The following is an 18,841-nucleotide window of genomic DNA, read 5'->3' as shown; positions in this document are numbered from 1 at the left end:
CATCATCAATTTTGCTGATGACACTGTGGTGGTGGGCCGGATCTCCGACAATGATGAGAAGGCCTACCGGGAGGAGGTGGCTGATCTGGCACTCTGGTCACTAAAGTCACTAATGCCACTAAAACTAAAGAGCTGATTATGGACTTTAGAAGGGCTCAACATCCAAGGACGTACACGCCACTGGAGATAAATGGGTCTACTGTGGATAGGGTGAGCAGTTTTAAATACTTGGGAGTCCACATCACACAGGATCTGACATGGGCAACGCACATTGCAGCACTGGTGGGTAAGGCAAAGCAGCGCCTTTACCACCTTAGACAGCTGAGGAAATTCAGAGTGTCTCTGAGAATCCTTCAGTGCTTCTATTCTGGGGCTGTAGAGAGCATCCTGTCCGGTAACATTACAGTCTGGTTTGGGAACAGCTCTGCCCAGGACAGGATGGCCCTGCAGAGAGTAGTGCGTTCGGCAGAACGCACCGTGGGAACTACACTCGCCCCCCTGCAGGACCTGTACATCAGGAGGTGTAGATCGAGAGCAAGCAAGATTATGAGGGACCTCTACCACCCCAGCAACGGACTGTTCCAGCTGCTACGGTCAGGCAAACACAGCAGAGATCGGCGCTGCAACCTTTGCTGTTTATGTTATATGATCATAGCTTGGATGTGAATGTGGGAGGTGTGATTAGTAAGTTTGGGGAGGAAGCAAAAATTGTGGATCGTGGGGAAGGTTGTCAAAGTCTGCAGCAGAATGCAGGGTAATTATCTAAACCTTATTCGCATGCAGGGATATCAAATCACAGGTTAGTCGGGAAGTGGTGTTAGGTAAATTAAATGGATTAAAGGCAGTTAAATCCCCAGGGCCTGATAAGCTGCATACCAGAGTGCTTAAGGAAGTAGCCTCAGAAATAGTGGATGCATTAGTGATAATTTTTCAAAACTCTTTAGATTCTGGAGTAGTTCCTGAGGACTGGAGGGTAGCTAATGTAACCCCACTTTTTAAAAAGGGAGGGAGAGAGAAAACGGGGAATTATAGACCAGTTAGCCTAACATCGGTAGTGGGGAAAATGCTAGAGTCAGTTATTAAAGATGTGATAGCATTACATTTGGAAAGTGGTGAAATCATCGGACAAAGTCAGCATGGATTTACCAAAGGCAAATCATGTCTGACGAATCTTATAGAATTTTTCAAGGATGTAACTAGTAGAGTGGATAAGGGAGAACCAGTCGATGTGTTATATCTGGACTTTCAGAAGGCCTTCGACAAGGTCCCACATAGGAGATTGGTGTACAAACTTAAAGCACACGGTATTGAGGGTTCAGTGTTGAGGTGGATAGAAAATTGGTTGGCGGACAGGAAGCAAAGAGTAGGAATAAACGGGTCCTTTTCGGAATGGCAGGCAGTGACTGGTGGGGTACCGCAAGGCTCAGTGCTGGGACCCCAGTTATTTACAGTGTATATTAATGATTTGGACGAGGGAATTGAATGCAACATCTCTAAGTTTGCGGATGACACGAAGCTGGGTGGCAGTGTTAGCTGCGAGGAGGATGCTAGGAGGCTGCAGAGTGACTTGGATAGATTAGGCGAGTGGGCAAATGCATGGCAGATGCAATATAATGTGGATAAATGTGAGGTTATCCACTTTGGCGGCAAGAACAAGAAAGCAGAGTATTACCTGAATGGTGACCGATTGGGAGAAGGGGAGATGCAACGTGACCTGGGTGTCATGGTGCACCTGTCATTGAAAGCAAGCGTGCAGGTGCAGCAGGCAGTGAAGAAAGCGAATGGTATGTTGGCATTCATAGCAAGAGGATTTGAGTTTAGGAGCAGGGAGGTTCTGCTGCAGTTGTACAGGGCCTTGGTGAGACCGCACCTGGAGTATTGTGTGCAGTTTTGGTCTCCTAACCTGAGGAAAGACGTTCTTGCCTTAGAGGGAGTACAGAGAAGGTTCACCAGATTGATCCCTGGGATGGCGGGACTTACATATGAGGAAAGACTAGATAGACTGGGCTTGTACTCGCTGGAATTTAGAAGACTGAGGGGGGATCTTATAGAAACATATAAAATTCTTAAGGGGTTGGAGAGGCTAGATGCGGGAAGATTGTTCCCAATGTTGGGGGAGTCCAGAACCAGGGGTCACAGCTTAAGGATAAGGGGGAAGTCTTTTAGGACCGAGATGAGAAAACATTTCTTCACACAGAGAGTGGTGAGTCTGTGGAATTCTCTGCCACAGAAGGTAGTTGAGGCCAGTTCATTGGCTATATTTAAGAGGGAATTAGATGTGGCCCTTTTTGTTAAAGGGATCAGGGGGTATGGAGAGAAGGCAGGTACAGGCTACTGAGCTGAATGATCAGCCATGATCATATTGAATGGCGGTGCAGGCTCGAAGGGCCGAATGGCCTACTCCTGCACCTATTTTCTATGTTTCTATGTTTCTATGAGAGTGCAGGTTTCTATTGAGAGCAAAGAATTTTAAAGTATATCTGAGATTTAGGTTTTACTAGACCAAGTGGACCCGCTGGGCCCAACTTCTCCTGCATTGGTGCAGCACCTTCTCCTCCCCCCTGCCTCCCTCACTCTCCCCCCCTCTCTCCCTCCATCTACCCTACCTCCCTAGGAGATAGGTTTAAGCTTTAAAATGTGGAATAACTTAAAAATTATAACACCGATTTCAATGAAACTTCTTCCATTAGCACCAAAGGGATGACGGTGAGTAAGGTGGGCTTAAAATCGTCATGCTATCATGTACCGTTTTCGCTCTAGTTCCAGAACAAACAAACAAACGAGAGGTTTAGTACATAGATTTACACTGAGAGTGGGTGATATCTGGAACATGCTACAGAGGAGGTGGTGGAGTGAGATATCATCAATATATTGGAGGTACTTAAATAGGTGAGGTGCAGAAGAATGCCAATGGAATGTGGGCAAATCGATTCGTATAGCTGGACAAAAGATGGTCATGGACACGATGGGCCGAAGGGCCAGACTCTGTAATGTACAACCATTGCTCTCAGCTCCAAGAGCACTGAATGACTGAGTCTCCACAGCCACCGGTGCAGGGTCGTTCCCCAGCCTCTGCATGCAGTAATGTCTCCTTATCTCTGTGCTACACGGTGCAGCCCACATTCTGAGAGAGTGCCCGCTCTCCAGACACCTCTGACAGGGGAACCATCCTCCCTGCATCCAGCCCACTGAGCCCTGTAATAACTCTGTGTTTCACTGAGATCCCCTCTAATACACCCAAACACTCGAGTACACAGGCCTGGTCTACTCAATCTCACCCCGCACAGCAAACTCATTGTCCCAGGGACAAGTATTGTTAATCTTTGCTGCATTCCCTCTGTGTCAAGTATGTCAATTTATCGGTACACAGGAGGAAAGGAACACAAGAAAACAGGAGCAGGATTAGGACCCACTCCTCAGGCTTGTCCCTCCATTGAATGTGATCATGGCTGATCTAAGCTGGCACCAATTCCTCTTCTGTGTGAGTTCCCCATCATCTTATATTTTCGATCTATCAAATATTTATTTGTAGCCAAATTGCATGTATCCAACATCTCAGCTTTTTACCATCACCCTGGGCACAACATGCCAGATATTCACTGCCCTCCGAGAGATGCAACTTCTACACACCGCATGGGAGGCCGCTCTGGAAGGTTGGATCTCATGGAATCCGGGGTGAACTAGCGGATGTAACACAACATTACCTGAAGGTCGCAGAGGATGTTGGTAGAGGGTTGTTTTTCAGACTGGAGACAGAGCCCACTGTTGTCCCTTATTTATATACACGATTGTGTGTGTATGTAGGCTGCACGGTTCGTCAGTTTGCAGATGGAAGTAAAATTGGTGACATTGTGGAGAGTGAAGAATGTTACCTGAGAGTAAATGTGATCCCTGTGAACTGGACCAATGGGCTCAGGAACGGCAGGTGGGATTTATTCATGTGAAGGTGAGGCGATGCACTTTGCTGAGACAAACCAGGGCAGGACATACACAGTAAACGGGGAGCTTTATAGAACGGAAAGATGTCGGGGTGCAGGTACACAGTGCCATGGAAGATGCAACGGTGACAGGCAGGGAGGTGTAGAATGTGTTTGTCGCTCATGCTTTCACAGGTCAGGATATTAAATACAGCGTTTGACACAATGAGGTTGTGTGTAAATTGGAGAGGGTGCAAAAGGGTTTACGCCAATTTCATCAGGTCTGAAGGGAGACGTTGGACAGGCAGGGACATTTGTCTTTGGAGCCCATCAGGGTGCTTTAACAGTTGTGTATAAGATCTATATAAGGTGCACAGATGAGGTGAATAGCCACAGTATTTTAGCCAAAGGTAGGAGAGTCTAAACCTCGAGTGCATCAGTTCAAGGTGAGAGTGGAAACAGTAAAAAGGAGCAGTTTTTCCAGTCAATGCGTTGTGTAAGTATGGAACGAACTGACAGAGGAAATGGTGGAGGGAGGTACAATGACGAACATTTACAGACAGTTGGGTGGATACGTGGATCAGAAAGACTTGGAAGAATATGTGTCAAACTCAGGCAGGTGGGACAAGCTCGGTTGGGCAGATTGGTTGGCATGGTCGTGTCGAGTCAAAGGGCCTGTTTCTGTGTGACACAGCTCTCTGACTTTGTGATGCTTTTCTGTAGCTATGTTTGGTGGTAGATCAAATCTTCAATTTCCCTTCAGTCCAAAATACCATTAATGCTTGCATCTACACATTACTTAAAGATGTCAGAAACAAGAACAATGGAAAAGGTGTAAGCTTTACCTTGCTTGATGGCATCAGATGCTTCTGCCAATACCGTGTTGTACAAAAAAGGAGTTTCAAACTTTTCAAGCAGCAAGTGACCATCTACCACCAACTGTGGTTTGGCTTCAACACCAACTCTGCAAATATTTAACAGCTGGTTATAAACTGAGCGTTAGAAATATATTGGGCTGTTCAACAAAACAATAGACAATATACAATATGTGCAGCAGGAGGCCATTCGGCCCTTCGAGCCAGAACCTCCATTCAATGTGATCATGGCTGATCATTCTCAATCAGTACCCCTTTCCTGCCTTCTCCCCATACTCCCTGACTCCACTATCCTTAAGAGCTCTATCTAGCTCTCACTTGAATGCATCCAGAGAACTGCCCTCCACTGCCTTCTGAGGCAGAGAATTCCACAGATTTACAACTCTCTGACTGAAAAAGATTTCCCTCACCGCCGTTCTAAATGGCCTACCCTTATTCTTAAACTGTGGCCCCTAGTTCTGGACTCCCCCAACATTGGGAACATGTTTCCTGCCTCTAACGTGTCCAACCCCTTAATAATCTTATATGTTTCAATAAGATCCCCTCTCATCCTTCTAAATTCCAGTATATACAAGCCTAGTCGCTCTAGTCTTTCAACATATGACAGCCTCAAGCTCATCCACTTTATTTTTTATACTTCGCGCATTTAAATACAACACTTTACCTTCGGTATTCACCTCCCCTCTCACACCTGTTACAATTTGCCCTGACCTTACTCTCTTATCCCATCTAGAACTTCCCTTCCCATTTATTCAAGAGTCCTTTACAGTTTCTCATGTATTCGCTTCCCCTTTAACTCCATCTTCATATTCCCAATTTGTCAACCCCTCCCCCTCACTACTCAGTTTAAAGCCACACATGCAGCACCAGCAAACCTGCCTGCCAGAATGTTGGTCCCCCTGCTGTTAAGGTGCAATGTTACAATGAGGTGCAATGTTACAATGTTACAATGAGGTGCAATGTTACAATAAGGTGCAATGTTACAATAAGGTGCAATGTTACAATGAGGTGCAATGTTACAATAAGGTGCAATGTTACAATGTTACAATAAGGTGCAATGTCACAATAAGGTGCAATGTTACCAAACCTTACAATGTTTCCGTCAAGAGCATGTCCTACCTTCGCTTGCGACCGGCTTCCTCCTGAAAGAAATAAAACACAAACCTCAATTGACTGAGATGGACCGTCCTATTCCCGACAGCGGGAATTTGTCCATATTTCTACAACCCTCTGATAATTCCCATTCCCCAACTCTTATCACCGCTGTCATGCAGATAGAAAGCGGACATTACCATCGAGACGTAGAACGAAGGGGGAAAGCATAAGGAATGTTCATGAGAATGACGCCATAACTGAGAGGATGGAACTCAATGCAAAGACTGGGCAGGTTGTGGGAGTTTATCTGGGCAAGATGTCAGGAATGATGAGATAAGATTTAAGTTTATCGGTGGATTTAAATGGGTGAGGATGAAATAATATGTCTAATCGATGGGAGAGCAAAAATCAAACCTGAAATGTAACGCGGTCTTTAACAAATACCAAAAGGAATGCAGTCATGAGAACATGGACCTCACTTGCATTGGAGGGACTCAAGCCAACAGCAGAGATAATTTAAGGGCAAGTGGGATAATCACGTGAGCACTCCTGGAATTCGGGGTATTGTTACGGAGTGCGGTGAGTAGATGGGAGGGATTTTGAATGGAGCAGAAATCTTGACTGGATAGGATGGGCTGAATGGCCTGTCTATGATGTAGAATGGGAAGTCATTCTATGGTGAACAAAGGTGGGTAAAACAAACAGAGCAAATTCCCCCAAGGTGACCGCCCACTGCTGATGGGAACTGGATGTAGATGATCAATCTGCTGTGTGCGCCACGTTCTAGATTTCAATGTTAATCCCCACACTGTGGTCATGGCTGATTTAGCCCAGGACTGAACTCCTCCGCTTTGTCCCATTCCCTTTGATTTCAGTTCCCTGAACTTTCAAAAATGTATCTTCCTCTAGTGTAAATACGTCTAACAGGTTAAACCTCTCAGAGTCTCTTGGTTGGAGAGTCCCAGAGATTTACTGCCCTCTGTCCATTCAGCGATCAGATATAGGATCACCCGTCGTAGTTCTAAACTCCACAAACACCTCTCTACATTCCGGCCAGGCAGTCCTGAGATCCCATAGATTATGCGGGAGACAATTTAGTTTGGGAACAACGACAGCTGGAACAGAAAGACCATTTACCCAGTTCTCAATTACTGGTAAAGGCAGCATTTATTTCTGAAATGTCACCACCGTTTTGTGACTGTGCCCTTTCACTTCATCAGAGTGTAGTGTCACCCCTCACCTTCAGAAACACCACATTGTCCTTTTGATCCATCTGTTGCTGGAACTTAAAGAGTTCCTCCTGAATAGATTTTAAATTCTCTTCGATCTCCCCAAGATTTTTCTTCATTCTTTTCAGAATCCTCTTCTCTTCCTCCCGGATATCTGCCAGTACCCGCTGCTCTTTCTTAGTGAGAACCTGGTGCAGTTCAGCAAATTGGGATGTGATCTTGGACTGAAGGTTGTGTGACTGTTCCTGTGAAATGAAAGGTGAAGATCAATATTTCATGTCACTGATTATGGTTCCTCGCGTCTTTACTGGTGACATTTGGCCTGTGCATTTTTATTTGCTTTGGCAATTCAATAGTTTTTCTAAATGCTTCTAAAATATCGTGAGGGTAATCTTACAACCCATCAATCCTCTACCCCTAATGCAATTCCCAGCTGCCTATTCCTTCTCACGTGTCCATTAATTCCCATTTATCCATCCACCACCCCCTAGTCGGGTGCCGCAAGGCTCATTGCTGGGACCGCAGTTATTTACAATATATATTAACGATTTAGACGAGGGAATTAAATGTAATATCTCCAAGTTTGCAGATGCCACAAAGCTGGGCGGCAGTGTGAGCTGCAAGGAGGATGTTGTGAGGCTGCAGGGTGAGTTGGATAGGTTGGGTGAGTGGGCAGATGATGGCAGATGCAGTAAAATATGGATAAATGTAACGTTATGCACTTTTGTGGCAAGAACAAGAAAGCAGATTATTAGATTGGGTGTCCTTGTTCATCAGTCACTTAAAGTTAGGATGCAGGTACATCAGGCAGTGAAAGTAAGCATGCAGGTAGAGCAGGCAGTGAAGAAACCTAATGGCATGTTGGCCTTCATTGTGAGAGGATTTGGGTTTTGGAGCAAGGAGGTCCTACTGCAGTTGTGCAGGGTCCTGTTGAGACCACACCTGGAATATTGTGTGCAGTTTTGGTCTCCTAAATTAAGGAAGGACATTCTTGCTATTGATGGAGTGCAGTGTAGGTTCATCAGGTTAATTACTGGGATGGCAGGACTGACACATAATGAAAGAATTGGTCGACTGGGCTTGTATTCACTGGAATTTCGAAGGATGAGAGGGGATCTTATAGAAACATGTAAAATTCTTAAGGGATTGGAGAGGCTAGATGTGGGGAAAAATGTTCCTGATGTTGGGGGAGTCCAGAACCAGGGGTTATAGTTAAAGAATAAGGGGTAGGTCATGATCATATTGAATGGTGGTGTTGGCTCGAAGGGCCAAATGGCCTACTCTTGCACCTATTTTTCTATTTTCTGTTTAGGACTGATATAATAATAATAATAATAATAATATATTCCTTTATTCGTCCCACACGGGTGAAATTTACAATGAGGTGAGGACAATTATTTCACCCAAAGAGTTGTGGATCTATGGAATTCTCTGCCTCGGAAAGCAGTGGAGGCCAATACCCTGGATGTTTTCAAGCGTTAGATGTAGCTATTTGGGCTCATGGAATCAAGGAATATGGGGGAAAAGCAGAAACGGGGTACTGAATTTGGATGATCAGCCATGATCATACTAAATGGCGGTGCTGGCTTGAAGGGCCGAATGGCCTACTCCTGCACCTATTGTCTCTGCAGCGCCGGAGGCCAGGATCGAACCCGGTCCCCAGAACTGGGAGACAGCAGCAATACGTGTGTCACTGCGCTGCCCTGTTATTACACACATCACAGGGATCAAACCTGCACAAGATCAGGAAATCGAAACTTAAAGCCTCACCAGAACTCCAGAAATCTTCTCTTTCTGTTGCTGCTCCATTTGCTGGATCCCTGATTTATCTTTTGTGAGAGACCGGATGGAAGATTTCACCTGATCCTGGAATTGTGTTTGGAATCAGAAAATTAAATGGTTGAACAGTAAAAATGGAATTAAAATGATGCGATTAAAATCGGTTTGCTTTTACCTTGTGGTTTTCAACAGCTTCTTTAACCGGCATGAAGCTGTGAGACTTGTGTTCCCGCCCAGCTGCACAAACCAGGCAGATCAGCTTCTTATCAGTTTCACAAAACAGCTTCAGTTCTTCCTGATGTTCCTCGCAGTGAAGTTTACTTTCCTTCTCTGTCTGATTCAGGCTCAGTGTTCGAGCTTTCTCAGCCAGTCTCGCCAAGGCCCGATTCACCCTGAGGGTGCGGTCTGTAAACTCCTCTCTACATTCCGGGCAGGAGTTTCTCCCCTCCCTGTCCCAACTCTGTGTGATACAGGAGCGGCAGAAGTTGTGCCCGCACTCCAGTATAACCGGATCGGTGAAGAAATCCAGGCAGATGGGACAAACTGCCTCCTCCGCTAAACTCTCGACCTGGTCTTTCGAAGCCATTGTAACTCCGCCACTTCCTGGTTCAAATTCTTTGGCGCAGCTGCTGAACCCTTGCAGTATCGGGGCACGGCTGAGGGGAGGCGGAGCTCAGCCCCGTCAATCACAGCCCTGACCAGTAAGTGGATGCTATTTGATACAAGCTGCCTGTAAATTTCATTCCCTTAAACTAAATACATCAGTGTTTCCCATTGTGAATTGTTCATTATATTAGGCTGCACAATGATATTATATCCACAGCAAACACTGTTATTTCATTTAACAGTCTCATGTGCAAACTTGTCGTATGTTGAAAGGCTGGAGCGATGGGGCTTGTATACACTGGAATTTATAAGGATGAGGGGGGATCTTATTGAAACATATAAGGTAATTAGGGGATTGGACACATTAGAGGCAGGAAACATGTTCCCAATGTTGGGGGAGTCCAGAACAAGGGGCCAAAGTTTAAGAATAAGGGGTAGGCCATTTAGAACGGAGACTAGGAAGAACTTTTTCAGTCAGAGAGTGGTGAAGGTGTGGAATTCTCTGCCTCAGAGGGCAGTGGAGGCCAGTTCGTTGGATGCTTTCAAAAGAGAGCTGGATAGAGCTCTTAAGGATAGCGGAGTGAGGGGGTATGGGGAGAAGGCAGGAACGGGGTACTGATTGAGTGATCAGCCATGATCGCATTGAATGGCGGTGCTGGCTCGAAGGGCTGAATGGACTACTCCTGCACCTATTGTCTATTGAATTCAACTCAATGAGCCAATTATACTCTATCGTCACATGAAACAAGGGACAGTGAAATGCTTTGGTTTTACTTGCAATCCGGTAAAATACAGACCTCCCCCAGGCAGTACAGAGAGAGTCGCCACGTTTCTGGGGCCGACAAAGTTGCGGGATGTTTAAGGAACTGTCTATATTTCCCCGCAGCGGCGAACCAGGTCCCGCCGCATGAGGCAGCAGGCGCCCCCGCGCCGCCTCCCTTCCCTCTCGGCTCTGATTTTTGCACAGTGGGGGTAAATTTCAAGGGTCATGTTTTATCACACAGGGTGGTGGGTGCCTGGAACGTGCTGCTGGAGTGGTGGCATTGCATAGTCTGATCTGGGCTGAAGGGACTGATCTAGTTCTTTGTGGCCATCAACTAAACCGACAGGTTCATTATAGCTCCCATTCCCAGCTCCTCCCCCACAACCATTAGGTTGTTGGACCGACCTGCAGTGCCCGCGTTTGGCCCATATCCCTCCAAACCTGTCCTATCCATGTATCTATCCAACTACTTCGTAAACGTTGTGATAGTCTCTGCCCAACTACCCCCTGCAGCAGCTCGTTCCATATACCCACCACCCATATTGTGTTACCCCTCAGTTTCCTATTAAATCTTTCCACCCTCACCTTAAACTTATGTCCTCTTGTTCTCGATTCCTCTACTCTTGGCAAGAGACTGTACATCTTCCAGATCTGTTCCTCTCGTGTTTTTTTAGTCCTCTCTAAGGTCACCCCTCATCCTCCTGCGCACCAAGGTAGAGAGTTCCAGCCTGCTCAACCTCTCCTGATAGCTCGAGCCCTTGAGTCAATAGACAATAGACAATAGACAATAGGTGCAGGAGTAGGCCATTCAGCCCTTCGAGCCAGCACCGCCATTCAATGCGATCATGGCTGATCACTCTCAATCAGTACCCCGTTCCTGCCTTCTCCCCATACCCCCTCACTCCGCTATCCTTAAGAGCTCTATCCAGCTCTCTCTTGAAAGCATCCAACGAACTGGCCTCCACTGCCTTCTGAGGCAGAGAATTCCACACCTTCACCACCCTCTGACTGAAAAAGTTCTTCCTCATCTCCGTTCTAAATGGCCTACCCCTTATTCTCAAACTGTGGCCCCTTGTTCTGGACTCCCCCAACATTGGGAACATGTTATCTGCCTCTAATGTGTCCAATCCCCTAATTATCTTATATGTTTCAATAAGATCCCCCCTCATCCTTCTAAATTCCAGTGTATACAAGCCCAATCGCTCCAGCCTTTCAACATACGACAGTCCCGCCATTCCGGGAATTAACCTAGTGAACCTACGCTGCACGCCCTCCATAGCAAGAATATCCTTCCTCAAATTTGGAGACCAAAACTGCACACAGTACTCCAGGTGCGGTCTCACCAGGGCCCGGTACAACTGTAGAAGGACCTCTTTGCTCCTATACTCAACTCCTCTTGTTACGAAGGCCAACATTCCATTGGCTTTCTTCACTGCCTGCTGAACCTGCATGCTTCCTTTCATTGACTGATGCACTAGGACACCCAGATCTCGTTGAACTCCCCCTCCTCCTAACTTGACACCATTCAGATAATAATCTGCCTTTCTATTCTTACTTCCAAAGTGAATAACCTCACACTTACCTACATTAAACTGCATCTGCCATGTATCCGCCCACTCACACAACCTGTCCAAGTCACCCTGCAGCCTTATTGCATCTTCCTCACAATTCACACTACCCCCCAACTTAGTATCATCTGCAAATTTGCTAATGGTACTTTTAATCCCTTCGTCTAAGTCATTAATGTATATTGTAAATAGCTGGGGTCCCAGCACCGAACCTTGCGGTACCCCACTGGTCACTGCCTGCCATTCTGAAAGGGACCCATTTATCCCCACTCTTTGCTTTCTGTCTGTCAACCAATTTTCTATCCATGTCAGTACCCTACCCCCAATACCATGTGCCCTAATTTTGCCCACTAATCTCCTATGTGGGACCTTGTCGAAGGCTTTCTGAAAGTCGAGGTACACCACATCCACTGACTCTCCCTTGTCAATTTTCCTAGTTACATCCTCAAAAAATTCCAGTAGATTTGTCAAGCATGATTTCCCCTTCGTAAATCCATGCTGACTCGGAATGATCCCGTTACTGCTATCCAAATGCTCAGCAATTTCGTCTTTTATAATTGACTCCAGCATCTTCCCCACCACTGATGTCAGACTAACTGGTCTATAATTACCCGTTTTCTCTCTCCCTCCTTTCTTAAAAAGTGGGATAACATTTGCTATCCTCCAATCCACAGGAACTGATCCTGAATCTATAGAACATTGAAAAATGATCTCCAATGCTTCCACTATTTCTAGAGCCACCTCCTTAAGTACTCTGGGATGCAGACCATCAGGCCCTGGGGATTTATCAGCCTTCAGTCCCATCAGTCTACCCAAAACCATTTCCTGCCTAATGTGGATTTCCTTCAGTTCCTCCATCACCCTAGGTTCTCCGGCCCCTAGAACATTTGGGAGATTGTGTGTATCTTCCTCAGTGAAGACAGATCCAAAGTAACGGTTTAACTCGTCTGCCATTTCTTTGTTCCCCATAATAAATTCCCCTGCTTCTGTCTTCAAGGGACCCACATTTGCCTTGACTATTTTTTTCCTCTTCACGTACCTAAAAAAACTTTTGCTATCCTCCTTTATATTATTGGCTAGTTTACCCTCGTACCTCATCTTTTCTCCCCGTATTGCCTTTTTAGTTAACTTTTGTTGCTCTTTAAAAGAGTCCCAATCCTCTGTCTTCCCACTCTTCTTTGCTATGTTATACTTCCTCTCCTTAATTTTTATGCTGTCCCTGACTTCCCTCGTCAGCCACAGGTGTCTCTTACTCCCCTTAGAGTCTTTCCACCTCTTTGGAATAAATTGATCCTGCAACCTCTGCATTATTCCCAGGAATACCTGCCATTGCTGTTCTACCATCTTCCCTGCTAGGGCCTCCTTCCAATCAATTTTGGCCAGCTCCTGCCTCATGCCTCTGTAATCCCCTTTGCTATACTGTAATACCGACACTTCCGATTTTCCCTTCTGCCTTTCCATTTGCAGAGTAAAACTTATCATGTTGTGATCACTGCCTCCTAATGGCTCTTTTACCTCTAGTCCCCTTATCAGATCAGGATCATTACACAACACTAAATCCAGAATTGCCTTCTCCCTGGTAGGCTCCAGTACAAGCTGTTCTAAGAATCCATCTCGAAGGCACTCTACAAACTCTCTTTCCTGGGGTCCATTTCCAACCTGATTTTCCCAGTCCTGGCAACATCCTCGTAAAACCTCTTTCCCTCTGATTATGCGCACTCATTATTGCAATAACAGGACGTTGCATTGTCGATAAACCGCCGTTCATCACAGATGGGAATGTTTAGAATTGCACAACGCTCAGGTTTGTTGACTTCCCATCAGCGTCTGAAGCAATGGAAGCCTGATTGGGGCAGGCACTCCACCAGCAGGCGCAGTGGAGGACAAGCCCATGTCAGCATCAAACACGCTGATGTGGAAATGGTGAAGGGCATCAGGCTCCTTGGCGTAAATATCATCAACGATCTATGGCGGGCCAACCACACTGAAGACACAGCCAAGACGCCACACCAACACCTGTACTTCATCAGTGGACTGAGGCAATTCAGCATGTCGCCAAACATGTGGTCAGGACAAGACAGTCCGAGCTATAGGCAGAGATTGAGTAGGTTGGGACTCTATCCCTTGGAGTGCAGGAGGATGAAGGGTAACCTTATAGAGCTGTATAAGGTCATGGGAGGAATAGATTGGGTGAACAGTGTCTCTTGCCCAGAGTAGGCAATTCGAGGACTAGACGACTTAGGTTTAAGGTGAAGGGGAAAAGATTTAATAAGAACCTGAGCGGTAACTTTTTGGCACAATGAGTGGTGGATTTGTGGAACAAACTGCCAGAGGATGTGGTTGAGGCAGGGACTATCCCATGATTTAAGGAGCAGTTAGACAGATACATGGATGGGCCAGGTTTGGAGGGATATGGACCAAAAGCTGGGACCAGTGTAGCTGGAACATGTTGGCCGCTGTCTCACTCTATCATTCTATTACTCTGGCAAACCTCCAAGATTCACCATAAAATGCGCACTGTCTGTTTGCGTCACAGCTTGGTTTGGGAAAAGAGCGCAAGAAATTTCAGAGAATTGTGGATGAGGCCCTGACCAGACTCCATCTGCACTTATTTATGTCTCGGAGAAGTAGACAACATAATCAAATACGTCCCCTCCCCCCCGGCCATTCCCTATTCTCCCTGCTCTTGTTGGGCAGAAGGTACAGAACCATGGAAGGGCGCACTGCCAGTCTCAGGAGCAGCCTCCTCCCCTCTGTTATCGGGCTTCTGAACGGTCTTTCCATCAGCTCGTCATTAGGTGTTGAAGGGTCATTTTTTGTGCTGCACTGATCTGTATCTTGTTTTCTCTGTTGCGTGGTAGTTGGAGGTTATTTTTCTGACGAGAGAGATGTTTACAGTGGACCTTACTTTACTTTAGACATACAGCATGGAAACAGGCCCATCGGTCACCAATTCACTCCTTTTCTAGAGAGATGCTGTCAGACCCGTTGAATTCCTGCAGCTTTTTGTGTCTGTCATCAATTCACACTTATTCTCTGTTGTCCCATTTCCCCATCTACTCCCCACACACTTGGGGCTTTTACAGAAGGCCAATAAACATACAAACCGGCATGTCCTTTGATTGTGGGAGGAAACCAGAACACCCGGAGGAAATCCACGAGGCCACAAGGAGAACGTGCAAACTTAGAACAGTCAGCAGCTGAGGTCAGGATCGAAGCCGGGTCCCTGGCCTTGAGGCAGCGGCTCTTCCCGCTGCTCCACAATACCTCAGAAATATTAAGCCTTCTCTTTCCAAATACCCCATACTGCCGCCAAGGCTTTCTGTTTTTTTCTCTTGGCAGTTTATGGGCAGACTCACATTCCAATCGCCCATTGAACTGGAAAAACTAAAATAAAAACCCAGATGCTGAAAATCCAAAATGAAGACGTACAGTAAGATGCAAGAAATACTCAGAAGGTTGGTTAGCGTTTGTAGAGAAAGAAACGGAATTAATGACTCAGGTTGAACACCATTCGTCATCAGTATTTGATTTGGAATGTAAGGTCTGTTTCACCTTGCTGTTGCTGCCTGACCTGCTGAGTATTTGGGCCAATTTTTGCTTCTATTGCACATTTTAAAGCCTCAACGTTTTAAGCCATGCATTTGGTTTGGGCTTCGGGTGTGGTAACAGGTGACAAAAGTCACTTATTCAACCAGATTCCCGCTGTTTCTGCAATTGTCAAAGTGAATTCTCAAAGTTACAGCTGGTCTGTGGTCGCACCGCGTGGCGTTGCTGCCATCTAGTGGCAGAACCAAGATGTGTAAACAGTCCTGTTCCCGATTAACAGAACACGGTTTGGTGCAGAGATACAGCACGGAAACAGGCCTTTCGGCCCCCCGAAGATAGACACAAAAAGCTGAATTAGGTCAGCGGGTCAGGCAGCATCTCTGGTGAACAGGATTAGGAAACGTTTCGGGTTGAGACCCTTCTTCTGATTGGGAAAGTGAAACGAGATATATCGACAGTGGTACAAAGATTGTCAACAAATGAAAGAAAGATACGTGAACAAATAATGATGATAAAAGAAGCAGGCCATTGTTGGCTGTGAGCTCGGTGAAAACGAGTTACAGGCAATGAAACTCACCAGGACGACAGTGAAACTAGTACAACGACCAGGGTGGGGGAGGGACTGAATCCACGACCACCATCGATCACCCGTTCACACCAGTTCTATGTTATCCCACTTTCTCATCCACTCTCTATACATCAGGGGCTACTTCACAGGGGCCAACTAACCTACAAACCCGCACGTCTTTGGGATGTGGGAGAAAAGCGGAGCAACTAGAGGAAACAGAGATTAGCTTGGCATTGTACTGTTCCACGTTCTATGTGGGCCGAAGAGACTGTTCTAGTTCTACATGGCCATCAACACCGAGAGACCCATTGTATCTCCCACTCCCAACATTCATCTTTATTCTTCTGCCTTCAAGTAATTTCCGATTTAATTCCTCCCTCCTATTTACACCTCCAGAGTCAGACCTTTACCGCCCTCTTCCGAAGGACATCAACACCAATTCATTCACTCTGATATAACAGACTGTAGCTCTTGGAAATCCTCCTTCAGACCAAACAAGGGTCCCGACCCTGAAGCGTGATCTGTCCATTTCCATCCACAGATGCGGCCTGACCCGCTGAGTTACTCCAGCTCTCTGTGAAACGTCACCTATCCATGTTCTCCACAGATGCTGCCTGACCCGCTGAGTTACTCCAGCACTCTGTGTGTCTTTTTCCTTTTGTAAACCCAGTATCCACGGATCCTCGCGTCTGCTGTTTGAAGAGATCTCTGTACCGTGACGCGGAGACGCGGAGAGAACTCAAACGCGGGTTATTTTGTTAAAGACTTTATTAAACGTCAAGTTAAAGGTGAAGAGTTACAAACGTGAGCGGAGCCACAGCGGGTGATGTGCGCGCCGGCGGGTCGCAGACTGGAGCCCGCGATGTTGTAATGAGGTGTTGCATTTTGTGACGTGGAACAAGGGCAGGACCCACACAGTGAACGGTAGTCCTCTGGGGAGTGTTGTAGAGCAGAGGGATCTAGGAGTTCAGGGGCATGGTTCCTTGAAGGTCGAGTCGCAGGTGGATAAGGCGGTCAAAAAGGCTTTTGGCACATTGGCCTTCATCAGTCAGAGTATTGAGGATGGAAGTCGGGAGGTCGTGTTGCAGTTTGGGGATTAAATGGGAGCCGTTCAGCGCCGACCTGTTGTCCACCGGGTTTCTGCCCCACAGCCCCTGAGCCCCGCTCCTGACGCCGGTCCCGGGACCCGACCCTTTTACACACCCGGAGCGGAACCGGAGCAGATTCTCAGCCACTCGTCTACATCCCAAGGCCCGAAGAAAGGATAAAGTTTCCTCGTGAATTTATTCCCAGTGAAGGTGTGGAGATGGGACTTGGTGGCCGCGTCGTAAAATGAAACTGTCCCGGACTCGTAACTGAGATAAACTCCCACCCTCCCGGGGATGGGACGGGCGGGGAGAGGGGATCGAGGGGAGGTGAGTGCAACAAACTCGTCATCCACCCGCCAGATGCTCCAGACTCCAGTCTCCGGGGCCAGTGTGACCAGTCTCTTCCTCTCCACAGACTCTGCGGCGACTCCCAGACACCAGCGCCGACTCCCCCCCACCTCCACCTCCCAGTAATGTCTCCCCGATGTGAACCCCTCCGATCCCAGCACACACGGCCAGACTGTAAACCTCTTCCCGGTGTCAGGGCGACTCCTCTCTGTCCCGGTCAGTCTCACCCTCTTCCGATCCTCAGACACCTCGAGCTGCGCATGCGCTGTTTCCACATCCAGGGTGACGGAGACTGGGGGGAGAAGCAGAGAATCAGAGAGTCCCCGGGGGGGGGGGGGGGGGGTCGGGGGAGACTCGGGCAGCGCGGCCCCGGGACCGGGGGAGAGGCCGCTCGGCCTCGGGCACAGGCGGGCGGACAACTGAAACCCTGCCCGGTGTTTCACCCTCGACCACATCGGGGGGACAACAGACATCTCCCCAGGAGTTTTTAATCCAGGGATGGAGAGGGGAATTTCGTGAGGTGGACGGGGAGGACGGGTGCGGAGAGTGAGGAGGATTGGGAGATTGCGGTGGTGAAGGAGAAACGAAGGGGGGGGGGGGGGGTACACACATATGGAGACAGATCGGAGCAAGAGGATATTGAGGTTAGCAGTCATTTGAGGAGTTTATAGAGGAGGTAGAGGTGGGTGGTGGGGTCATCATGATCACAAAGGGGGCAGACACGAGGGGCCAGATGACCTGCCCCTGTTTCTATGAGTGGAGCGTGAGAGAGAGAGGGAGGGGTGGCTTGGACCATGGAAGGAAGCAGAGGTTGAATGATCGGGTGTTGGACAGAACGGGTGGAGACTTGTGGTTGTGGCGTCGATGAAAGAGAGCGGATTCACGGGTGGATTTGAAGGGTGTGTACAACTAACACACTGATCTCATTGTAAACCAATATATGAACTTCACTGAGGGACTTGACAATGTTCCGCGTGCAAGGCTGGTCCAGAAAGCGAAGGCAGGTGGGATCCAAGGCGAGCTGGTGAAATGGATCCACAAGTGGCTTGGTGGTTGGAGGTCGAAGGTATCGGTAGAAGGATGATTTTTCTGCTTGGAGGTCTATGGCTTGTGGTGTGTAGCAGAGATCGGCGCTGCAACCTTTGCTGTTTATGTTATATGATCATGGCTTGGATGTGAATGTGGGAGGTGTGATTAGTAAGTTTGTGGAGGAAGCAAAAATTGTGGATAGCGGGGAAGGTTGTCAAAGTCTGCAGCAGGATGCAGGGTAATTATCTAAACCTTATTCGGATGCAGGGAAATCAATTCACGAGAGTGCTGGTTTATATAGAAAGCAAGGAATTTGAAAGTGGATCTGAGATTTAGGTTTTACTGGAACAAGTGGACCCGATGGGCCCAAACCTCTCCTGCATTGGTACAGCACCCTCTCCTCCCTCCCTCTCCCCGTCCCTCCATT

General features: G+C 47.3%; 1 protein-coding gene across 1 annotated transcript in view; it reads right to left on the bottom strand.

Annotated features, from left to right (window-relative positions):
* The window catches only part of LOC144612214 (zinc-binding protein A33-like), a 30,630-nt gene that overhangs the window by 2,201 nt on the left and 9,588 nt on the right, over positions 1-18,841 (bottom strand). The window contains exons 7-12 of the mRNA XM_078431772.1: positions 17,380-17,677; positions 9,071-9,314; positions 8,887-8,982; positions 7,128-7,361; positions 5,912-5,934; positions 4,763-4,881 (exon numbers count right to left, since the gene is read on the bottom strand). Of these exons, the coding sequence (XP_078287898.1) occupies positions 4,763-4,881; positions 5,912-5,934; positions 7,128-7,361; positions 8,887-8,982; positions 9,071-9,314; positions 17,380-17,677 (1,014 nt within the window). The remainder of the gene's footprint in view (positions 1-4,762; positions 4,882-5,911; positions 5,935-7,127; positions 7,362-8,886; positions 8,983-9,070; positions 9,315-17,379; positions 17,678-18,841) is intronic.

The sequence above is a fragment of the Rhinoraja longicauda genome, chromosome 43, assembly GCF_053455715.1.
Source record: "Rhinoraja longicauda isolate Sanriku21f chromosome 43, sRhiLon1.1, whole genome shotgun sequence".
NCBI classification, from domain to species: Eukaryota; Metazoa; Chordata; class Chondrichthyes; order Rajiformes; family Arhynchobatidae; genus Rhinoraja; species Rhinoraja longicauda.
Note: the sequence above shows the minus strand (reverse complement) of the source record. Positions and strands in the feature narration are given on the sequence as shown.